The sequence below is a fragment of the Homarus americanus genome, unplaced genomic scaffold (assembly GCF_018991925.1).
Source record: "Homarus americanus isolate GMGI-L3 unplaced genomic scaffold, GMGI_Hamer_2.0 scaffold39675, whole genome shotgun sequence".
NCBI classification, from domain to species: domain Eukaryota; kingdom Metazoa; phylum Arthropoda; class Malacostraca; order Decapoda; family Nephropidae; genus Homarus; species Homarus americanus.
This window is the reverse complement of record NW_024736071.1, coordinates 15,131,040-15,156,980: the sequence shown is the minus strand read 5'-3', so window position 1 is coordinate 15,156,980 and position 25,941 is coordinate 15,131,040. Positions and strand designations below refer to the sequence as shown.

Here is a 25,941-nt window from a genome sequence, read left to right as displayed (position 1 = left end):
CAGAGGACAATCTAGTGATGGTTTGCTGTAGTACTGACGGCATCGGAATTTCGTGGGTCAGTCCGCAAGAGCCCAGTTGTCGAGAAAGTTGGGTGAGTTATGTGGCACTGGGAGGTGGCGGCAGATCTGGGCGTGGTTCCTCACCCTTCACACGTCACACACGATCCAGACCCCGTTAACACCAACACACCCTCAAAAAATGTATAATTTTATATATCGAAAATAGCAAATGTTGTCTTATTTCTTAGCAATGTGAAAATTAATGCAACTAATACTCTGGTGAAAGAATTGCAAGAAAAATAAAATTATACATGGGAGTTCGTGGAAGAGCCTTCTAAGGAGGCGGGCAACGGCCTTGTGCCACAGAAACTAACGCAAGGGTTGAGGTCTGACCAATAACAAGTGAGGCGGTGACAATATGGTTAGCCAATCACAGACCAAGGAATCACAATGCTCACCATGTTGAGCGGTATAAAAGCCACCTCTTGACCACAGATCGACACAACCATCCGGGTCGCAGAAGCCTCTTGTGGAGTTCTCAGACCAGCATAAGCAAACTAGACATGAAGATTCTGGTAAATCATTCATTATATTTTGCATCATATCACTAACAGTAAAACATAACAACTGGGATCAGGTACCATATTAAGGTGTTCCTCCTGGCCACTATACAAATACCTAGAAAAAATATGTTTCTTTTATTTTCTTTAGTTATCTAGACATGGACTTTCTAGTTAACTTACTGGCCTCAGGTAAGATGATGTAGATTAAGTCCTCCCCAGCTAAGGTAAATTTTGTACAGTTTTGTTGTTGATGTAGTTATATTCTTCTCCAGCTGAGAGAAATGTAAACATTGGATCATATGAAAGTAATTTGTCATTCTAGATACTAATTTATTTATCCTCTTCCTTCTTGTTCTTATGGCAGTGAGCATAATAATGTAATCATGAGAGATACTTTGATATATTTAAAACAAAGTTCTTTAGTTTTTGTATTGACACTCTTTGTCACCCTCATAATTATAAGAGATATCAAAGTTTAAGCACTCTAATATATTTACCTTAATATTTTCTAAGGTTATTTACCAATCTCATGTTTCCTCAGATCATGATTTTAGTAAGTTTTCAGATGTTTATTGAAGTACAGGTATGTCTTGATCAGTTCGGCTGGTCAAGTGGTCCTCAGTCCTAATAGACAATAGCCTAACCATTATGTTTGGAGTCTATTAGGGTTGTTGTTCTTTTGGACTGGGGTCCCTGTTAAGACTAGGCCTCAAATCTAATAGTTAAGATAGGTTGGGATACAAAGAAGTGGGCCCCCTGTTCAATCACGAGCTCTCGGCAGACCTTAAAAAAATGGGAAATATTAAAAACCCGGGATCAAAACTTCATTAATACTGTATATTCTCGTTACTTTATGTGAGTTCATGGAAGCATATTATTTATTCATTCTTGAATCTCGACTCTGAAGAATGTTGAAGTCATAAATGAATTAATTAATTCTTATTCTTTCTTTTTACACACTTGTCACTCTTTCTGGATGTTCCTAGTTCCCATGAATAAATACATTACTGTAGGAGAGGAGGAGATACAATAAGAACGAGAAAAAATGATAGATATTAACATATAGGATGTACAGAGGGGCAGAGAAAAGGAAGAAGTACGCGATGGTTGTCTTTATATATGCATTCATTATTTAGATGCTTATATTGTTGGTTGATGCGGAGACCAGAAATAAAAAATACAGTAAGATGGCTATTGTAATTATCGTCAATATCAATAACATTAGCAGTTGTAGTGATAGAAAAAAGAAGTAGAACCATTAAATGTTCGTAGAAGTGTTTGTACTATTATCATTGTTAGATTATCGTTGATGTATATATAAATATAATTTATTGATAAAATAATTCTACCACAGGCAGCTATCTGTGTGCTCGCCGTCGGCGTCAGCGCACAGGTTGGGCATTCAGGGATCATCAGTCCCGATGGTGTCAACACTCAGTTCTCTCACGACTTCGCCAATGATATCGCATTAATAGGACCTTCCGGCATTGTTACCAAGTCTGGGAATAACCGCCAGCTGACTCACGGTGAGGCTACCCTGCACGTGGCCACCCATCCTGCCCCCGTGCCCGTGCCTCAGTTCGTATCCCAGAGAGGTGTCATCGGTCACTCAGGAATTGTCCGCCCTGACGGTAATAATGTCCAGTTCACCCAGGATCAGGTCGACAACATTGTTCTGGTTGGACCTTCCGGCATCGTCACCAAAGACGGCAGCAACATCCAACTCACTGATGACCTCCACTTTGTCCCCCGCACCAAGCGTTCGGCCCCTTTAATTGGACCCTCTGGCATGATCACTGCTGAAGGTATCCCCATCCAGTTCTCCAAGCCAGGCGTCACCATCCTGCTTGACGGACCCTCCGGCTACGTCATGAGCGACGGCACCCTCGTCCAGAAGCGCAGCAAGCGTCATGTAATAGGTGAGTCTGGTATCATCACCTCTGATGGTCAACAGATCCAGTTGGAGCACGGAGTGAAAGTGGTCCTTGTTGGTCCCTCCGGTATCCTCCTCTCCAACGGCAAGAACATCCAGCTGCAATGAGTTGCCTGACGTCTTAAAGCTACTCTCTAGTCTTGAGGTCTTCTTAATTTGTAAAACAAAACCAGGTTGGTCATTAAACATGCACGCTCGTTCATGTAAAACTGCAGCCGCATGAAAATTTAAGACCTTTGTGAATATTGTCATCAAAATATTTTATTTGTTTTTTTACCAATCAAGTTTTTGCCAAAAGTTATACAGTGAAGAATTTTGTTGAGAAGAACACAGTGAAATAAAGTCATAACCATACAATCCTTGACTGTAATTCATTTCATCTCCCGGAGGTTAAACTTTCTACCTTGTTGTGGAAGACAACGACAAACACATCACGTTCTCCTTCCAGAGATACAAATGGTGTCCATTTGCTTTTGAACTTAATAAATGAAAACAATACTAATTGCTACCACCACCATCACTATCACTATTACCATCACCATCAAACATTATCATCATCACCTTGATCGTTATCAACACCTTGATCATCAAAATCACCAGCGTCATTATCATCCCATCACTACAACACTCCTACTTGGTGCCCTAAAACACTACAAGAATAATAGCTGCCATCTCTTGTATTTCTACCCAACAAAAATACTTGGCCTCTATTTACGAGAAATTCCGTAAATGCGCGCAGAGGACGATGCGTGTAATTCTTTAACGAGTGAAATGAATATGTCAGCTTCAGGTGAACTCGGGAACATGACGCAGGACATACACCGTGAAGGATTTCAAAGGTCGCTCATAGTACAGCTTTGAACCTGTCAAGGTGCGATCAAGCTATCGTAACTAAGAATCTATTGTGGTCATAAACTCATCAAAGCAAACGAAATGTTATGAATATATTCGGGACAGGGTGTTGATAGCTACTTTGTCAACAAATATACTTCAGTAAATACATAATTTTCACCAGATATCAATCATGCACATGAAATTCATCTTAAAAATTACCTTCCAAAATGGTTAGACTACATTCCAATACAATTGTTTTACATACTTTTTAATCAGGCATTATTACAACACATTTGTAATTAACTTTAAATAATAACCCAAAATAACCAAGTGATATTCCCATGGATGTTATATCTGAATACAGTATAATGAAATATATGTAAACAAAAAAGACTAGAGGATTTCACTATCCACAACGCATTAGGATAAAGAAAGACATGAAATTATTAAATATTCCAGATATGCAGAGCCGGCGGTCGAGTAAAATCTTTTCAAACGGCAGGATAGAATCATTCTCGGCGAAAGGGTGGAGTCATTCCCCCGACATGCTCCACTTAGATTTACATATAATCAGTGTATGCAGTGTGTTATGTTTCTTCTCACCATGACTCCTACACATATTTGACGATGGACATCCTCTAAGTTCTCCTGGAGACAAAATTGGTGTTATTCCCTATTTTTGTATACTGTTCCTTCATTCTTTGTCTTAACGTCGAAATACTTTTTTAAGTGTATTTTATTTGAGTTAATATTTGCCTCTTCTTCTTTTTCTTTCGGCCTGTTGTAATATGCAGTATTTCTTAAGTATTTCTTATGTGGTCTTGTTGCTCGAGAATGTGAAGGAAATTAATACTGAGATGTTGGAGAGTCTAAGTACTCTGGTCCTCATTGTGTAGTACAGAGTGTTGGGAATGTTAATTGTGTCACTAAAACCGCACAAAGGCATAAGAAAACGTTTTACCTTCACGTAAACATAAGAACATAAGAATGGAGGAAACTGCAGCGGGCCTATTGGCAGTCCCTTTCACACCCAACCCCTATTGCTCACATATCCATTCAACCTACGTTTGAAGCTATCCAGAGGGTGTTCGAGTTAATGATGATATTTGGTAACTTGTTCCACTCGTCCACAACTCTATTTCCAAACCAATGTTTACCTATTTCGCGCCTAAATATAAATTTGTCTATTTTATAACTATTGTTACGAGTTCGCTCCTGTTTGGATAGTTTGAATACCTTTGTAATGGCCCTTTTGTTCAGCCCTGACTTCCATTTATACACTTCACTCTACGTCTCTCGAGGGAGTGCAAATTAAGATGCTTTAACCTGTCTCTGTACTCAAGGTTCCTAATGCCCGGGATTGGTCTTGTCATTCTCCTCTGAATTCTTTCCAAGGATTCTATATCCACTCTGTAATACGGCGACCAGAATTGAACTACGTAATCGAAGTGAGGTCTCACAAGCACAAGATATAGTCTTAGGGTGACCTTGTTAGTATTGTAACTAACACTCTTTTATAACCCAAGTATTTTATTAGCCTTGTTTCGAGCAAAAACACATTGTTTACTTGGCTTAAGATTCCTACTTATCATTACTCTTAAATCTTTTTCGCAGTCGGATTTCTCAATAACATTGTTGTTCATCAGGTATCTGGTTTCCCTGTTTACATCTCCTATACTGAGTGTATAGATATGTACATACCAAGATATGTGAACACGCCTGACACCAGGACTCTTGTTACCATTCATTGTACCATTTATTCACATGTCTGTATTACTACATATTATTATAGCATGTCTGATGTCCATGCTTATGTCTAATGCCTATGTTCATTTACTATGTCCCGATGTACTATGTCTGTACCGCGCTAGTCGAGTAATTAGAAGACCTCATTTATTGTCCTAGGAATGTCTAGCAACTCCCCTTGCCTGGCTAGCTAATTTCCCTCAGATCGGCCTCGGCCTACCTACGGTCCGGGGTCCCTAGTAATCGCTCCTGTATCGGTTGGCTATCACGCCCAGCCTTGTACACTTATTGAATATACCTACTGCTCGTGCCCTGGAGTTTCAAGAACCTTGTCTAGGATTACATCCACCACACCACATGGCGCAGTTTGAGTAGCTCCAACACGACAGTTTACAAGCCTCAAGAGCCGGCCCCGTCTGTTTCCGGCCTCGTCTGTTTCCCGCCCAGAAGATATACTCCACAGTGCCCCTGGATTTAAAGTGCTTTGTGACCTTGTGAAGTGCCCTAAGTGAAGTGCAGTGCCTTTCATGTCTCTTTGCTATGTTTCTGCGGCCCTACAGGTAGCAGACACGCCTTCAGCCCAGTTTCCAAGACAGCACTTCCGGCATACACCCCCCATCCACGGAGGCTCGCAAGCCACTGCCCGCGTCCCCTCCACTGACATCACCAGCATCTCGCCCGGGCGCGCGGAGGAATACACCGCCGCTAGCCGCCTCCTCTCACTTCACAAATATTACAGTCAGTACTCTTTTACTTGCCAGCCAGTTCCTGCACTTAAGCAAATCCATTGGCGAAAATATAGCACTTCACCTTATTCTCCTTGTCTTTCCCATCGCAACAATACCAAGCACGAGATGTCTGACCACGACGATTTGCTGGGAAATTTATATGAGGATTATGAGGAAGACGACGCCTCACAGACCCTCCCACCCCCCCTCACGCCTCACACGCCGGGCGCGCCAAATTCAAAGGATGGGAGCCAGGATATACGTCAGTTAATCCACTTCCTACAAGTTTCTCAAGAGAAGGAAGCCCAAAGACGTCAATTAGAGGAGGAAAAACGACGTCAAGAGGAATTGTCAAGACAGTCAGAGGAATCAGCTTACCGCCTTCAACTTCAACAACAACACCAAGCTGATAACCGCAAATTCCTGGACCTATTGGAATTGCTGGCAACGAGGACGACTTCACCAGCTGCCACAACCAATTCGCCAGCTTCAGCCTCTTCATCTATCCTTCAGACAACGCCTCCTCACACGTCACCTATCTCCCCTAGGTATGCCTCAGTGTCTTCTCAACCACCCGTTCCAGTCTCAACTCTCGTCGACCTCTCCGTGCCTCCTCCACCGCCTGCCGTCTCGAGTACACCCCTGCACAGCAAGTCTTCAGTTCCCAGTCCCCCACCTCTTCAATCTGATGCAACATATCAAGTATACCGTCAATGGCGACGTCGTTTCGAAGACTTTGCTGTTATGTCTGACCTCTACCGAATGCCCCCTCATAAACAACTCATCCAATTAAGATCGTGCATTTCCCTCGATGTTCAACGCCTCCTAGAGCACACGCTAGCCATCCCCCCTGACTCCCCCAGGTCAGTGACAGAGGTTTTAAACGCCTTGCAGAGTCATTTCCGTGGCCTCCGCAATGAAGCTTTGCGTCGTAGGGAACTGCTATCCTGCAAACAAGCTTCTGGGGAATCATTCTCAGACTTCTATGCACGACTTAAGGACCTAGCAACCGAGGTGGACCTATGTACAGGCGATCCTGTAACCTGTGCTGAGATCCAGCTCAAGATGATCTTGCTGATGGGTGTACGTGACGAGGACCTGCTTCAGAAACTCCTCACCCTCGACGCCGCCTCTTCCCTCACCGACTTCGTCACCTGTTGCAGGTCGTATGAGGCCACAAGAGAGGCTGCCTCAGCTATACACTCATCGCCATCTCAAGTCCACGCCGTCTCCACCTACAAGAGGAATCAACGCCAGATGCAGACGACGTCCTCTCCACAGCCCCCGTCACAGTCACCAGTTTCTTCTCCCGAATCCTGCAGAAACTGTCAGCACCAGCATGGTCCAGGAAAGTGCCCTGCGGCTGATAGTACATGTCGAAACTGTGGGTTTCAAGGCCATTGGCCCCGCACACCTCGATGTCCTGCCAACAAGGCCTCATGCAACGCTTGCAACAAGCAAGGACACTTCGCCAAGTGTTGCAGGTCCACCAAGAAGCCTCCATCTCCAGGTCAAAACGTCTCTTCACAGCCCGACAGAACGTCCACACCACCGTCTCCCAAGAATAACAAAGGATGCCGACGCGTGGATGATACCTCGAGTGACAGGTCCCCCAAGCCCGTCAATGTTCGTCTGTCCTACGGTACCAACTCTTCCAACCTCCTGATGATACCTGACACGGGCGCGGACATCACGGTGATTGGACCAACACACCTGGACGCCCTCAACATCCCCAGGAGTAGCCTGTCACCCACAGCCATGAACGACGTGCTCACAGCGGACGGGTCCCCGATGTCTCCACCTTTGGGTTGCTTCAAGGCAACACTACAGCTCGGTCCCAAGTCTTGCCTTGCCACAGTCCACGTCCATGAGGGCATCCAAACCCCTCTCTTGTCATGTGGCCATTGTCAGGACTTGGCCATCGTCTCATCCGAGTTCCCAAAGCCCATCCTCGCTGTGACACACCTCAACAGGTGTGCAGAGATACCTGTTTCAGCCATGACCACACCTGCTGCCGCCCGGGAGTTCTTTTTTCGTCAGTTCAGCGACGTCCTTGTCTCCAAGCCCGACCTCCAGAAGACGCCGCTCAAGAAGATGACAGGCCCCCCGATGAGAATCCACCTCAAGCCTGGCGCGACGCCTTTCGCCATCCACACACCCAGGCCTATCCCCTTTGCCATACGGGACAAGGTGAAGGCGGAGCTCGATTCTCTGGTGCAGCAGGGGATCATCAGACACGCTGGCGAGGAGCCCTCCGAGTGGTGCCACCCTATGGTCTTGGCACCCAAGCCTGTAGGTGTTCGCATCACAGTGGACCTCACCCATCTCAACTCGCAGGTCTCCCGTCCCGCCCATCCATCGCCTACGCCCATCCAAGCAGTCCGCAGCGTCACCCCGTCTGCAAAGTTCTTTACCACGGCGGATGCACTACATGGGTACTGGCAAGTCGACCTGGCGGAAGAAGATCGCCACCTCACTACATTCATCACGCCCTACGGCCGCTTCCAACACTGCCGCGGACCCATGGGCTTCGCAGCAACGGGGGATGCGTACTGCCTCCGTGGGGATATGGCTCTGCAGGGTGTCACCAACTGCGTGAAGGTCGTAGATGACATCCTGCTCTTCGACGATGATCTCCCGGCCCACTTGAACCGAGTTCATCTGATGCTCACAAGATGTCGTGCCCATGGTATCACCCTGAACAAAGATAAATTTGTGGTCGCCGCCCCCCAAGTTAACTACTGCGGCTACAACATCTCGCCAGAGGGGATCTCAGCTGATGAGGAGAAGGTCAAGGCCATCAGGGACTTCCCTACTCCAGCGAACCTGACCGACCTTCGCTCATTTATGGGCCTGGTAAATCAGCTGGCCGACTTCTCCCCTAAAATCGCCACATCAGCCCAACCTCTACGCCCCCTCATGAGCCCCAAGCGCTCCTTCCTCTGGACTCCTGACCACGACCTAGCGTTCAGGAATGTTAAGAAGGCGTTGCTGTCACCACCAGTCCTGGCACCCTTCGACCCGTCCTTACCAGTGGTCCTCCAGACCGACGCCTCCCGTCTATACGGCCTCGGATATGCCCTCCTTCAAGACCACGGCCAGGGTAGACTGTGCTTAGTTCAGTGTGGCTCCAGGTTTTTGACGGACACGGAGACCAGATACGCCACCATTGAACTAGAGATGCTGGCAGTCGCCTGGGCTATGGCCAAGTGCCGCCTTTACCTGTTCGGCCTTGGGCATTTCACCCTCATGACGGACCATCGCCCGCTCATACCCATCCTCAATCACTACACGTTGGACGCCATCGAAAATCCTCGCCTCCAACGTCTCAAAGAGAAGACCGCCCCTTACGTCTTTACAGCTGTGTGGCGCGCCGGGAAGCTTCTGTGCATACCAGACGCCCTCTCCCGAGCCCCTGTTAGTCGCCCCACACCTGAAGATGAAGTCGACTGTACCACGGCCGCTGCTCACGTTCGGTCTTTAGTGACACACACAGCCACTTCTCTTGCTGACAAGACGACGACGACGCCCTCCATCGAAGACGATAGGACTCTCCAGGAGCTTCGCATCGCCGCCGCTCAAGACCCGGCATACGTCCAACTCCTCGACTACGTCTCCGCTGGATTCCCCACCAACCGCTACGACATTCACGCCTCCGCCCTCCCCTTCTGGAAGCTAAGGGATAGCCTCTATGCGGACGGAGAGCTGGTGTTGTACGGCCCCAGGATCGTCGTTCCCGCTGCCCTCCGCCGGCGCACCTTATCCCGCCTCCATGACAGCCACCGCGGCGTTGAAGCCACCAGGCGCAGAGCCCGTCAGACCGTCTTCTGGCCTGGTATTGACGCCGATATTAAGAGCACGGTTGAGGCCTGTGAGCCTTGCCAGCAACTCCAACCCAGCCAGCAACAAGAGCCGTACCTGTGCAACGACCTCCCAAAGCGGCCCTTTGAGTCCGTGTCCGCCGACTTCTTTAATGTGGCCGGAAAGTCTTTCCTGGTGGTCGCCGACAGGCTCTCTGGATGGCCCGTGGTAGTTCCCTGTGGTCGGGACACCACCTCTTCCAGGGTCATCCGGATGTTTTGTTGCTTCTTCCGGGAAGTCGGAGTGCCTCTCCGCCTCCGAACCGACGGTGGGCCCCCGTTCAATAGCCACGAGTTCAAGAGCTTCGCCGAACGCTGGGGCGTCCACCACATCGTCACCTCCCCTCATTACCCGCAGGCGAATGGCCACGCCGAGGCAGCGGTAAAGTCCGTAAAATACCTCATCCTCAAGACAGCACCGACGGGGAACCTGGACTGCGAGGAGTTCGACAGGGGCCTACTGGAACTCCGTAACACCCCTACCCCTGCCGGACGCTCTCCTGCCCAGGTGTTGTATGGCCGCCCCCTTCGTACTTGTGTGCCTGCCCACCCCCAGTCCTTCTTAGATGAATGGCAGATCAAGGCGGACGAGTGTGACCGCCGTGAGGCTGCCCGGATGGCCCAAGTGACAAGCCACTATGACGCCCAAGCCCGCCCCCTTCCCAGGTTGGCCGTCGGCCAGCAAGTACGAATCCAGGACCCGACGTCACACCGCTGGGACAAGGTTGGGGTCGTCATGGGCCGTGGCGAGCCTCGTTCGTACCAAGTCCGCCTCCCCAGTGGTCGTGTGTGGTGGCGAAACAGACGCCATCTCCGCCCAGTGCCATCCTCTAGTGACGAACCCTCCTCCCCGTCCCCTGTGTCCCCTTGCCCAGACCAGGAACGAAGGTCGTCAGTTGATCCTCCCATTGTCCCTCGCCGCTCCCCCCGACTCATGGAAAAAGAGTCCGTAGCCGCTCGAGATTGCACTACGAGCGTAAAGGGGGAGGGAGGTGTATAGATATGTACATACCAAGATATGTGAACACGCCTGACACCAGGACTCTTGTTACCATTCATTGTACCATTTATTCACATGTCTGTATCACTACATATTATTATAGCATGTCTGATGTCCATGCTTATGTCTAATGCCTATGTTCATTTACTATGTCCCGATGTACTATGTCTGTACCGCGCTAGTCGAGTAATTAGAAGACCTCATTTATTGTCCTAGGAATGTCTAGCAACTCCCCTTGCCTGGCTAGCTAATTTCCCTCAGATCGGCCTCGGCCTACCTACGGTCCGGGGTCCCTAGTAACCGCTCCTGTATCGGTTGGCTATCACGCCCAGCCTTGTACCACTTATTGAATATACCTACTGCTCGTGCCCTGGAGTTTCAAGAACCTTGTCTAGGATTACATCCACCACACCACACTGAGTACTTTACATTTGTCAACATTGAATTTCATCTGCCATTTTTCACACCATTCGAAAAATTTGTTTAGATCTTAGTGTAGTTTTGTGGAGTCCTCGTCAGATTTAATTACACGCCCTATTTTAGTGTCATCAGCAAATTTACTTATGTTGCTGTCTACGCCGATATCTATAGCGTTTATGTATATAATAAATAATAATGGTCCAAGTACTGAGCCTTGCGGAACTCCACTAGTGACGTTGCTCCAATCGTATTTAGTGCCGTTATATATGAGACTAGTCGGCCGTTCTATGAAGATCATTGTCAGTGGTAATCTTAGAATGTATTTTACCAGATGCAAATTTATCAGAAACATACCATAATAAACATGTCTACCCGTTAAGTACAGTACTCCTGTCGTTATTTCCCTTATCCTGTCATTTAACAGAGACAAAAACAAAAGGAGAGAGAGAGAGAGATATAGAGAGAGAGAGAGAGAGATTGTGGAACGGCATTGACAAGTACTACTAAATTCACAATAGCTTTTAATGTAGTGTAGACAAAGATAATGGCGGCATGTTATAATATATTAACTCACTTTAGTACTTATTACATGGCATTCCATGCACAAAATAAAGCAAATAGATCTCTCTCTCTCTCTCTCTCTCTCTCTCTCTCTCTCTCTCTCTCTCTCTCTCTCTCTCTCTCTCTCTCTCTAGGATATCTTAGGGAAGGAGGGACGCAGGAAGAGCGTGTTTCTTTAGGGGAGGAAAGGTTAGGGTGTTGTTTTATAGGAGTTAAGATGGAACAATTCAAGTTCTTCCGCAAGCGTATGACTGATGGTGTTCCAACACACGTCTACCACAACTCATCAAATGGTTTTACATTGACAAGGTACAACAAAGTGTTACAAAAAGCAAGGATAGCTAGAAGAATATCAGTTATGACTTGGAAATTATACAAAAACACGAATCTTAAAGGATCACTACAGTACAGGACACACCAGAGGAGCATTTTTTTTTTTACCCTTCCGCTATTCAAGCTAATATTAAATTATTCCCGGACGGCGCAACAGTCTTTTTTTTGTGCATATATTTAATTACCAATAATTCTCCATCATATATCCATAATTCATGTTCTTTACAATGTATTATTCTTTAAGTCTGTCTTCTTCACCTTTATTCTATTACTTACTTCTACACAACACCTGCTGTGTCTCTCTTCTTAATCTGATCAATAAAATACCAACTGACTCATTGAATCAACATAATTATTCATTAACCTCATTTAAATATATAAAAAGGTGTCATCAATAAAAACAATCATCGAGGGTGAAGAAATTTATACATTTTACTAGATTCAATTTTCTCTTTGTCTTCAACTTATTTTTATTATGTTTTACTACTTCGCTAAATAACTCACGCCAGCTGTGTTATTGGTTTATCTACTTAGGCGAAACTGTAAACATCCACTTGCCCTTGTACCAATATCATGACGTTATTCAGGTGCTGGGTTCACAGGTCATTCATTAATTAGGATCAGTGAACTGCCAATCCAAACTAGAATGACCATCTCTCCACCGTACCCATAAATAGTGACCCATTGACAGGTAATCAATTAACAAGACACTGTCAGGTACTATTATAATGCCACTCCCGACCTGTGGGTAACGTATCAATGATATTTATCGGGTCTTTTATTAACAAGGTACTGTCAAGTGTTATGAAACCGTCCACCTGACCTATGGTAGTACTAATATAAGGATTCATGTACTATTAGATATCATGAAAGTAGGCTTCCCTCCTAACCTACGGGTGTTAAAGACCCTGTCTGAACCAGATCATAAATCAACGAGGCACTACAAGATACTCCCTGGTACCCCTCCCCCCTGACCAGTCTTTGTTGCAGGTGTTGGGAACTCAGGTACCAGCCAAGTGACCTTGAGTGTGGACCTAGGACTTTGCGTCTGCTCATCCTCTCTCTCTCTCTCTCTTTCTATGGCTTTCGGTTTTTATTTTACTCTATTCGCTTTGGTTCGCTGAATTGTTGTTCTCCAGAACTGTCACATCTTGTGATCCAGCTGGAACCAGTTACTATGATCTTCCACGGCTACAACATTCAACTAAACTAAGTGTCATGAGACTAATCGGTCATTCTATGAAGATCGGGGTCAGTGCTATTCTTAGAATGCATATTACCAGATAAAAATTATGAGAAACATTCCATAATAAACGGCTCTACCAAATAAGTACAGTTCTCTCTTCCTTATTTCCCTCATCCTGTCATTTAACAGAAACAAAAACAGAAGGAGTGGGAGGAGTCGTTTGAAGCAATGATTTCATTTTCTTCTATGAGTCTCTCCTCATTATTCAAGAAGCTGCTGTGTTTTGACAGTTACACATCTGAATAATTTATATACAAGATTATCCTAACCTATATATTACTAGCCAAATTTCATCACATTTTGTGTTTGGTTATTTTATTTTGATACAGATTTACTAACAATCTATCATTTATAAATTACTCACGCACTCAGAAGTGGCAGCAGGTTCCTAAGGATTAGTAAAATTCTTTGTTTTATATTGCATAAAATAAAATGTTGTACAAGATTGAATTTTCCTTGTTAAATATATGATACTACTCTGATTGCAACCTTTCAAAACGTCGGTATGATGCTTCTAAAATCAAACCTACTAATTTAACGATTATCATAGAGAGCATACCTAGTTCCATCTTTGTGCTGTACAGTAATAACTTAGTACACGAGCCAATAAAATGCTCGTTTTATCTCTAGTTTGAGAAGTAGATGCAAGATGCGAACTTTTCAGAACCTATAACCAAGAAATATTAAAGTGATACGAAAGAAAGGAAACACAGCTGGAGATTTTTAGGAAGGGCAAGTTAAACTTTCTAAATGTGTGACTGAGATTGAAAGTTGAGTGATGTGAGAGAGAAACTGTGAATGTAGGTGTTGGGTGAGAGGCATACAGCATGGTACAGTAGATAGTGGTTAGGTGCAGTCTTTTGGTGTGGAATATTGAACAGAGAGAGAGAGAGAGAGAGAGAGAGAGAGAGAGAGAGAGAGGGAGAGGGAGAGGGAGAGAGAGAGAGAGAGAGAGAGAGAGAGAGAGAGAGAGAGAGAGAGAGATTACAAAATGTGTCCTTCATCCCAATAACCGAAGTCTATCTGTTACTGTACCGTAATATACAAGGGCTCGAGGCTGGGGTGTGTACAGTTTACCTGATAAACCGACACACACGACACTCAGGTGGTGCGACAAGGTCACCTGCCACACCCAACGCTGCATGTTTGTCCTCCAAGCACCTGGACCACACTATAAACCTGAAGACTTATTACCATGCCAAATTCAACTAGATTTTGTCTATATTTATAAATCTTATGTCAGCCGTTATGATGTATATCCATGTCACCACTGTCAACACACACTCGTAAAATACTTTCCTTCTCAGGAAATGGTAATGTCGCTGTCAACTGTATATTATTCATGAAGGTATATTAGCCTTATTTCTATAGCTCTCTCGATTTTGTTCCACGTTTTGTCATAGTGTGGTTTCACTTGCCAGGTTTAATGCATGAGTCCCTTTGGTTTATGTTGGTGACATCTACAATGTGAAACTGTGACACTGTTCAACATTAAAACTGACAAACTTCCTCGAGATAGGCATCCTCTTACTTTCGTTATTACTTGTTTTTATTTTTAATAGTAATTCTACCAAATTTCATTTAACTTTATGATTTCATGAGTACTTTAGAAACATTATATAAATCTTATATTTTTGCCACTATCAAATTTCAACTTTTCTACTACCATTATGGAGCTTGACTGCGAAACTACTATTCTTGTTTGTATCTGCAAATGTCAACACAATTTCTGAAGATTGCCTTTTTCTTAAATCGTGGATAACATCTACTATATTTAGTGAAACAAAACACATTTTCATAATGAGTAAACAATATATACGACCGTAAGATCTCGATGGGATATTCCATGTATATTTTAATCCAACGTATAACACAAATATTAAAATTTGTGTAACACTGACATTCAAAATCTGAAAAGATCATAAAGTTTAGCTTTCGCAGGAATGTGTGATTTGAATATTTTATGTTAACCATGAGTTGATTTATTAGTAGTTACTACCTAAATTACTTTGTTCAATGATTTGGTGTAATAATTTTCAGTGTTGATGGGCCCATGCCGATTGTCTTCCGCACAACGTTGCCCAGTATTATCCTATAGGGTTATGATTATTACAACCTGTATAACTGAGTTCACTCATTTACCTAACAGTGCTTACAGTCATACAGATTCTTGTGTTAACCTCCAAGTGAATTACGTGGACCCGTACCACCAATATAACCCTGTGATCAGATGATAGTCTGAATATTATTTCCAGCACCTGCAAGTTGGGATATACTACCGTCATATGACTAGTACACTGTTACCAAAAAGGCTAAGTTTAACACCATCCACTAAATTATATTCACGACCTTAAGAGCACACAGGCAATCCTCATTTACCACATGAACATGACTGTACTCCCTCACATAATGGGCTCAGAGCCACAACCTGCAGCCTAACACCACTGTAATTTTTCTTTGCTGACCAATGAATAAACAAATCCAACAAGTTGTGTTAGTTGTTGGCCCATCACCCCACGTCTTGACCAGGTATTGAACGGGGATGGTCACAAGCATAATTCTTCAGCGCTTGAGGAACTGGAAAGTTGTGGGAACTGTTGGGTTTACAGAGCGCATCACCTCCAGACGGGAGCGACTTGTGACGGACACAGCCACAAACGTGCTGCCAGGTAGGTGCCGAAGCCTGAGTGTTGGGTGGATCTCTGCCTGAGCCGTCCTGCCTGAGGAACTGGGAGGAGGCGTCAGATACAGTCACTAGGTAGAATGGCCTTGGGTTTCTCACTCACGAAGCCCCGTTAATAATCCCGGCTTAAAGCCTGATACTTCATTAATCGATGCATTTTTCACTGATTCCTTATCGATAACAGTGATCTTATTTCATCGATGTATTATCTATTGAGCTGTGAATGATACCACGCTGGGCTATAAGATCACAATAAACAGAAGAAGTTGGTGAACAAAGAGGCAAGTAACAGTCAAGCACCAAGATGAGCAAGCAAGTACAAGCAAAAAGTTGAAGATTCGTATGTAGATCATCCCACCAGAGGCCTTGGGAACACGTGACCACCTCACTGGAGCAGTATATATAGGCCAGTGCTCACCAAGATATGCGACAGCCATCCGGCCTCCAGAAGCATCTAGAGCAATTTTCTCACCATCTCACTAAGTCAACATGAAGCTTTTGGTAAGCGGCCACCTACTGTTTTCTTTCTGTTCCTAATATTTGGTGGCAAGAGATCAGTTTATACAATATAAATATGTTTATAGGAACTTTTACATGGGCAAATATTTAGACTTAGTGACTATACAATTTACCTACAGGTTACCTGTCTCCTCGCCATCGTGGTCACCTCTCGTGCCTACGTCCTTATTGGACCTTCAGGTGCCGTCTCCGCCACAGGACATAACCGCCAGTTCTCTGCTGATGAAGCTGCCCAAAAGGCCGGTACCCAGAGGGAGTCCGTAACTCAGTATGCCGCCGGACCACATGATGTGGTCGGAGCTTCAGGTATCGTCAGACCTACCGGAGTGAACGTTCAGTTCACCCGGGAAGAAGCCGAGAACCAGTACAATGTTTTGGTGGGTCCCTCCGGGATCGTCACCAGAGATGGCCAAAACATCCAGTTCACTGCCGAACAGGTTGGCCGCCAGAAGCGTGACCTAGTGGGACCCTCTGGTATCGTCAGAACAGATGGCAGAAATGTCCAGTTCACCCAGGAAGAAGCCGATAACTATTTCAATGTTGTGAAGGGACCCTCCGGTATCGTCCGAAAAGATGGCAACAACATTCAGTTCACCGCTGAACAGGCTGCCCGCCAGAAGCGTGCCCTATTTGGTCCCTCTGGCGCTATCTTGGATGATGGCACTCAAGTCCAGTTCAGCAAGGCAGGTGTCACAGTCCTACTGGAGGGACCCTCTGGCTACGTCTTCAGTGACGGCACCCTCGTCCAGAAGAAGAGCTAGGAGGCAAGACTCAGAATACCTGACCCAAAACTCTGTCTACGACTCTTCTCTGTATTGGTTGTACTATAAACAGACACTTACAAAATAAAGAATATGCAAATGCAATGAACAACTATCAGATTTACTTCTCCTTGCTTTCATCAAATGTTAGTGTTGAGAATATCATCCTGACTCAGTGGGTTAATTTCTTGAGAAATTAAATTATCAGTTTACTATTGCAAAATCATACAGACTTTTCATAAATTATACAAGTTATGGGACAAAGAAAAATAATAACACAAAATACAATGAATAACTTCTGGATGACTTCAGAATTAAACCTCTTGTAAAAATCTGTCTCTGAGGAGATATAACAAACTGGGAATTGAAACTTGTGATTTTTACTCGTAGTTGTAAGTCATCAAAATATTTTCCTATACTATATATTGACCGTATAAACATGGTATTGGAGAAGGCATCTCAATATCTGCTGGTGTCGACGGGATGTTCCCGTTAAACTGTCACTCAAGACGTTTGCCAGTTTGTAGAATCAGGTCAGGCGGTCATTGGTGTAGATTGTCTATCATAAATTAAACTAAACGTAAATGAGGGGAAAGAATGGACCTGTGATGAAGTTAGCATTGATCTAACCAGACGTAGTGAAGCATTATATATATATATATGCAAGTAAATCACTGTAGGTACGCGTGATCTAGGTATATGCTGATAACCACATATAACCACATGGTTATCAGCATATATATATATATATATATATATATATATATATAATCAACGACCTCACCAGCCAGGAATCGAACCCTCGACCTACTGGGTGGGACTAGGGAACGCTTACCGACCAACCCACAAGGACACTAAAAGCAGTCGTAGACTCTGTTATATTTCACACAAAGCCTGTTCAACGAGCTTATGTTAAACAGGCTTTGTGTGAAATATAACAGTCTAGGACTGCTTTTAGTATCCTGGTGGTCCAGAGGTAGCGTTCCTCGGTCACAGTCATGGGCTCGTGGGCCGTGGGTTCGAATCCTGGCGGGTTGAGGTGTTGATTGTGTGTGTGTGTGTATATATATATATATATATATATATATATATATATATATATATATATATATATATATATATATATATATATATATATATATATATATATATATATATATATATATATATATGCTGATAACCACAAGGAAAGAAAAAAACACGAAGTTCCCAAGCGCTTTCGTGTAATTCACATCTTCAGGGGTGAGTACAGACTAAAGAGGAGTACAAAACAAGGTGTATATATACAAAGGAGAGAGAGACAGGTCCACAATGGTCAGGTATTAGGCAAATGACCTACTAATCTTTGGGGTATACATACTAAGTTGGTGGTCAGGCCAGATGGTCAGTCACCCGGCCTTCTCACCTGATCACAAATCTTCTTAATTACAAAATTGTCCAGCTTGTACAGATGCCGTTACCCAAATTCATGTTGAATGCTTGCATGTTTAATACACTGATCTATGATGTTCCTAATTATCAATTGAATTACATGGTAATATTGAGGAGTAAGCATTATCCCAGTCAATGCAAATGCTGTTATCCCTTAAATGAACAAACAGAGCATTGATTCCTGGCCTGTCTTAACACTGTATTTGTGTTGTTTAATTTAGTTAAAGATTTTTTTACCTGTTCAAGCTTCCAAGTAAACATATTACATTCTTGTATAAACTGAGAAATGTGTTCAATTTGTGTTGTTGGGGGAGTTCTTGATTAACATTTGTTTAACAGTGCATGAGTTTTTAAATGCCACATTGACGTTCCAGGTTTTTAGTTGTGAAGGAATGTGTGAGAAATTTTTGTGAAATGGTAATATTAAGATATTCTTATGGTCATGGGTGGGCTTGGGATCAGTTCTATAAAAAGTTTTCTTAGTAATGTTTAGGCATTTGTCTATGAAAGATCTAGGGTATTTAAGGTTTGAGCCAATATTATATATATATTTATATTCCTCATCGATGAATTCCGGACTGCAAATTCTCAAGGCACGTAAAAACATTGTTGAAAATACTGACTGTTTGACTTTATTATGGTGGGCAGAATAATAATGAATGTATGAACACACATTAGGTTTAAGCCATAACATTGAATTAAAAGTGTTACTTATTCTGTGTATCAGACAGTCTAGGAATGGCACTTACAGTCTGCTCAATTCCACAGCAGAATTTGAATGGAGGGGGGTCAGTTACAGTGTTGTGGCAGGAAAGCTTTAGGGTCCCTCATTACATGGAAACCCTGTGTTTTCTTTTCCTATATATATATATATATATATATATATATATATATATATATATATATATATATATATTGTCTTATCATTATTCCCTTGGTCTCCTTATCAACAGTATGTATTGTACTCACCAAACTGCTGAGCATTTTAATTAAGGAAAACGTGTGCCTTCTTGATGTTATATGCCATCATTTTATGCAACCCTGTGTTATGTCTATCCCTTATGTTCTGTTTCTGTATTTTCATGTCGGTCTGGTTCTCCCTTTGTCTCTCTATATCACTTTTGCTTCAGTGGTCTTCCTTTCTCCTCTTCTATCATTGTAGAGTATAAGTCTTTTCCCTTCATGAATGTGTTTATCTCTGCCTCGTAATAATACTCAAACTCTACCGTAACCAACTGATTTTCATTACACCAACACGGAGATGTTTGGATTTGTGTCGTTAAACCCAGCTATATCTTAGTCTTAATGCTTCCCATACAGTTCCAACATGCATCCCTTTGGAGTTGATGGACAGTTTTACAGTTTGAACACTTTTATCTGTAAAATCAAGTTAACATCTGAAATTTCTATGTACATTTTTGCAAATTTCAACTCGTATCACTGCGGCTTCAATGAGTATACGCCATTATGAGGCTAGATTTATATAATATCGATGCAATATCAACGTAAACAACTAAAATATTAGGGTTTGTCTTTGATATGTAAAAAAAATATATTCCCTGAACATCAGTGTATTTATAAGGACTATCAATAAACGTATCTAAAATATCAGTGTAAGAAAAGCAGTATAAATTAAAGCTTATACATTATCAGTTCACATATTTGCAATATCCATACATGTATGTAGTACCAACGTGCATACACTTTTAAATTATTGACGTGCTATATGGACACGCGCTTTTGGAATATTTGCAATAATTATGATCACTTCTACAATATCACTAACCATATCGTGGTACGGCTCAATTTAATCTGTGTATCCTTGTCTTGGTAAATGTCATAAAAGAATAATAGGTTCAATTTATTAGGTTACCTAGCTCAGGTTAGTTTAGGTTAGTAATACACACATAGTCTGCATTAAGATCATCTACTTAATCCTCCTTGAGCTTCTTCCTCAGGAAGCCCCGTTAATGTTACCGGTTTAAAGCTTTATACGTCATTAATGTATATCACTTAACGACACAGTACATCAGTGTTTTCATATCAATACAATTCATTTTAGTTCGTAGATGTATTATGTATTGACCTGTAAATGATACCATTTGAGGCTACATGTTCACGATAAACAAAACTCGTCGGTGTAAAAAAAAAAAAAAAACCGCAACGCACCAGACAAAGCGCCGAGACGACGAAACTAGTACTGGCAAAAACTGGAAATATTCCTGTGAAGATCACCACACCAGAGGCCCAAGGAACACGTAACCACCTCGCCAGAGCAGTATATATACGCCTGTGCTCACCAAGATTATGTCACAACCATCCGGCCTGCAGAAGTCTCTAGAGCAGTTTACTCATCACCTCACACCAAGTCAACATGAATCTTCTGGTAAGTGGCCACCTTCGCTCCTAACACTTGGTGGCGAGAAATCAGTTTATACAATACAAATTTGTTTAAAAATTTTGATTTATTAATTATGTATTTTACCTGCAGGTTACCTGTCTCCTCGCCATCGTGGTCACCTCTCATGCATACGTCCTTGTTGGACCTTCAGGTGCCGTCTCCGCCACAGGAAAGAACCGCCAGTTCTCTGCTGATGAAGCTGGCGGTCCGCGAGACATAGTTGGCGCTTCGGGTATCGTCAAACCTTCAGGGGTGAACATTCAGTTCACCCGAGAAGAAGCCGAGAACTACAACAATATTGTGGTGGGACCCTCCGGGATCGTCACCAGAGATGGCCAAAACATCCAGTTCACTGCCGAACAGGTTGGCCGCCAGAAGCGTGACCTAGTGGGACCCTCTGGTATCGTCAGAAAAGATGGCAGAAATGTTCAGTTCACCCAGGAAGAAGCCGATAACTATTTCAATGTTGTGAAGGGACCCTCCGGTATCGTCCGAAAAGACGGCAACAACATTCAGTTCACCGCTGAACAGGCTGCCCGCCAGAAGCGTGCCCTATTTGGTCCCTCTGGCGCTATCTTGGATGATGGCACTCAAGTCCAGTTCAGCAAGGCAGGTGTCACAGTCCTACTGGAGGGACCCTCTGGCTACGTCTTCAGTGACGGCACCCTCGTCCAGAAGAAGAGCTAGGAGGCAAGACTCAGACTACCTGACCCAAAACTGTCAACGACTCGAGTCTGTATATACAGTAGGCCCAAGGTTATTATTAATGATATGTATTGGTTGTACTATAAACAGACATTTACAAAATAAAGAATATGCAAATGCAATGAACAACTATCAGATTTACTTCTCCTTGCTTTCATCAACTGTTAGTGTTGAGAATATCATCCTGACTCAGTGGGTTAATTTCTTGAGAAATTAACTTATCAGTCTGCAAACTGTGCTGTAATGCTAATTGTTGGCTTTAGGTAAAACTTACCAACAATACAATGTTTTGCGTTTATAAGTTGTCCATATATTAATCTGAGCCATTTTGACATTTGACAACCTGAAAACCATTCTAGAGATAACACACACAGTTCTTATTACACTTATAAGTTGTTTTTGTCTTAGTAAACTTCCAAATGTGCATCGTGATCGAATACCAAAATAGGTCAAATTATTTTCGGATACCTTATATTCCTGCAACAACGTTATGTGACTGAGATAAAGAAGATTTCTTTTGGATGCCATAAATATCTTCTGGGTGAATTCAAATAAGAACATAAGAACATAAGAAAATAAGGAGTCTGCAATAGGCCGGTTGGCCTGTGCATGGCAGCTCCTGTCGAGAGTTACTACCACTCTCTATCATCCATGAATCTATCTAGCCTCCTTTTGAAACTTTCCAGAGTTCCCGCACTAACTACAAAGTTGCTAAGCTTGTTCCACTCGTCCACCACCCTATTTGTGTACCAGTTTCTTCCTATCTCCCTCCTAAACCTAAACTTATCCAACTTGAATCCGTTGCTCCGAGTCCTATCCTGCTCGGATATTATAAGAACTTTATCTATATCCCCTTTATTTGAATGCACATTTAAGTATAGCAGAAATCACTTGAAGTAACCTAATATATTCTATACGATAAAATATATAGCTAATTACTAATTCAAGTACAGGTATCTCCATTGATAACACTCCTGACTGACTAACTAACATGTTTCCTGGGAGATCTTTTTGCCCAGCTCGAGCTAATGCACTCAGTGTCATAGAGTAAACGAAAAAATATATAGGTTTTATGATAACAATAAGATTATTTTCTGACGTTTACACAATATTAATTTGAGCCGTAACACAAAATAGTTGTTGACATATGGGAGGTTTAATTTGATTTAATCGATATGTTCATTAATACTTCAGATATAAAAGTAGATTTGGCAAACTTGATTGTTTGATATTGCACTAGCTTCAGTTGATACTGCAGTTATTAAATTGATATTACAGATAATCTTGTTGATAATCCCTATATGGATGGTGAGATTGTAGCAACATTCGTTGACATGAACAATAAAAACCCCAGATACTACAACTAGTTATGTTGATATTGCATAAATAAACATTGGCAAAGCAAAAAAGAGCATTAATATTACCCGAAAAGAGATAAGCTGATGGAAATAGCAGACAAGAGTTGAAGTTTGTAAAGATGTATAATTAAATTACTTTACCTTGACAGTGTAGATAAGCCCATTTAAACTGCATTTTTTTTATTCTATTGAACGGGAAGTATTAGCACTAAGACATGGTTGAGTATAACAGCATGAGTCAAATTTTTAGGGTAAGTTTCGTTTCTGACAAATGGAATGAAAAACATTTGGCTACGTGTAGAGTCAGTGTAATTTCTAGGCGGAGACAGACAGAGAGATAAAAGGAATAGACAGATAGATAAAGAGGGAGAGACACGTGGATATATAGATAGGAGTGAGATAGTCAGAGACATTTAGGTAGACAAAATATGAGAGAGAGAGAGAGTTGTACACACTATCTCGAAAGCCACATATTGCCCTGAGATAAAATACTCAGCAGTTCGGTGGGTAGAATCCATTATCATCAAACATAAAAGAGAAAAATTTTAAGACAATAAGAAGACAAGAACGAGAATAAAAGACTTAGTATCTCTTCATTTCTGTGCGATTAAATATATTTTTTCTGCGTTTAGTCATTGAGTAACACTCCAGACGTGTGTGTGTGTGTGTGTCTCCTCGTGGCAAAACGCGGTAACTGTGTCTCTCGCGGTCCCAGGCTAGACCAGCAGGGGATTTCCGTGCAGCAATGGGCCCCAGAGGTACGGCGCTTAGGCCCACCTGCATGTGGACACGCCCTGGCGCTTACCAACCACTGCCCCGTTGCCTTGCGGTTTTACCTTGATAAGATATAAGGCGATGGGAGTAAAACCAGAACGAAAAATCTGTGCTGGGACCCCGCATCAGCTAGATATGCTTAGTGCTTACAGAGCTCCAGTAAGACCCCAATGACGGGACAGGTGTAACAGGTGACCAACACGGGAACCTAACGACTACACCGGCGGATAAATGCAATGCAAGATGGTAAGTTACAATGGCGAAACCCAACAAACTGGGCTATCGGCAGTCCATTGCAACTCTCCCTCACCCCAGTTGTTGCAGCTGCCTGCACCAGTGGGTCAGGAAAAGGGTAAGCCAAGATGTGTGGTTGCAGTCTGCGCTCCTTCCTCACCACATACTGTAAATCAACTCATGCACAGCCATCGTCGAGCTCATCATACTTTCCATCATCATCAGAACCCTTACACCCCCAAAAGTCCTATGGCAATAGATGAGTCGCATTGGGGACAGGCAGAGATAACTGTCATGAGTCTATTGTCATAATTCTGCACATAAGTCGTTTATGCACTGGGGGTCTAGGCAGTAGTGCAATCCAGTTTGTCTGTACGAGTGAGCAGCCCTTTCTAAGAGCCCCCCTCCGCTCACCCGACGGTAACTTCCTAATTAAAAACGAAGGCATCCATCTGCGTTGGGCATCCATCTGCGTTGGAAAGAGCACTACCATTCCCTGACTAAAAAAGTTAGTCCCTCAGCACCCAGACCTGACCTACCTCAGTTATCCTCCAGCCGTGATGAGGTAGCTACTGCCATCAAGAAGATGGAAAATAACAACTCCACAGGGCCTGATGGGATCCCAGCCGAGGTACATAAAGCAGGATGATCTTGCTTACAACCGTCTCCACTTTCTCCTGGCGAATATATGGGAAAAGGAGGAAATCCCCCAAGATCTAAAAAACGCCTCAATTGTCAATATCTATAAGAGCAAGAGAGACCGGTCAGGCTGTGGAAACTACCTCAAGATCTTACTGCTGTCCATAGCTCGCAAGAATAACGCCCGAGTCCTCCGAAACAGACTTCTTCTTGGGCGGAAAACTTCCTCTGAGAATCTTAATGAGGATTTAAGACCATCACGTTGCGTCACTGACATGATCTTTGCCGTCCGCCAAATACAGGAAAAGTGCCGAGAACAGCGTCTTCATCGAAATTACCAATGTCTTCAAATCGGTCAACAAGGAAGCCCACCATTGTAAGGCAACTCAACGATGGCATGAACGGCAGTGCCCTGCACAATGGCACCCAGTCTGAGTTCTTCCCCCATCCAAATGGGGTAAAACAAGGATGTGTTCTGCCCTCAACTCTCTTATCATGCCTGCATTCATTACTCGTGCCATGGCTGATCTAGCCGGCGGGGTGGACATCCACTCCCGGATGAGGGGACTTTTGAATATAAGACGACTCAAGGCAGAAACAAGGGTGTCGACAGTTTCCATCACTGAACTTCGGTATTCAGATGACCTCACCCTCGTCGCCTACGCTGAACGCAACCCTTCAGGAGAACCTGAACACCTACACAGATGCGTATACACATCTCGGCCTTGAAATGAATGTACGTAAGGCTCAGATTCTCTTTTAGCCTGCCCCTGGTTCAGGCACACCTCCACCATCCATCTAGGTTAACGATACTACACTCTAATAATATTACCAGCTTTCAGTATCTTGGCTCTCACCTATCCACCAACGCAGATATCGATGAAGAGATAAAACATCGGATCAGAAATGTGTATCTCAAGCCTTTGGCAGACTCCATACCGTGTCTTCAGCTGTAGGGAGCTGAAATTATCTACAGAGCTGCACGTATATCAATCAGTGGACCCCTCCACCCTGCTGTAAAGCAGTGAGACATGGGTCGCATATAGGAGGCACCTCAAAGCACTTGAAAACTTTCACCAACGTAGTCTACGTTCCATACCCCGAGTTCACTGAGAAGACAAGAGAACTAAGCCAGTATTCTTGCTGACACCAATTGTAGGAGCATCGAGGTTACCATTATCCATGAACAACTATGTTGGACTGGACATGTTA

General features: G+C 43.4%; 2 protein-coding genes across 2 annotated transcripts; both read left to right on the top strand.

Annotated features, from left to right (window-relative positions):
* The first annotated feature begins 472 nt into the window (after window positions 1-472).
* LOC121871711 lies at window positions 473-17,300 on the top strand. Its single transcript, XM_042374124.1, has 3 exons — window positions 473-575; window positions 1,918-2,601; window positions 16,546-17,300. Exons 1-3 carry the CDS (start codon window positions 564-566, stop codon window positions 17,185-17,187), a joined length of 1,338 nt encoding a protein of 445 aa, XP_042230058.1. The 5' UTR covers window positions 473-563; the 3' UTR covers window positions 17,188-17,300.
* A 3,594-nt stretch (window positions 17,301-20,894) lies between these two features.
* On the top strand, window positions 20,895-21,854 carry LOC121871813 (cuticle protein CP1243-like). The gene is made up of 2 exons (XM_042374315.1): window positions 20,895-21,004; window positions 21,110-21,854. The coding sequence occupies exons 1-2, from the start codon at window positions 20,993-20,995 to the stop codon at window positions 21,704-21,706; spliced, it is 609 nt and encodes a 202-aa protein (XP_042230249.1). The 5' UTR covers window positions 20,895-20,992; the 3' UTR covers window positions 21,707-21,854.
* The last annotated feature ends 4,087 nt before the right edge of the window (window positions 21,855-25,941 follow it).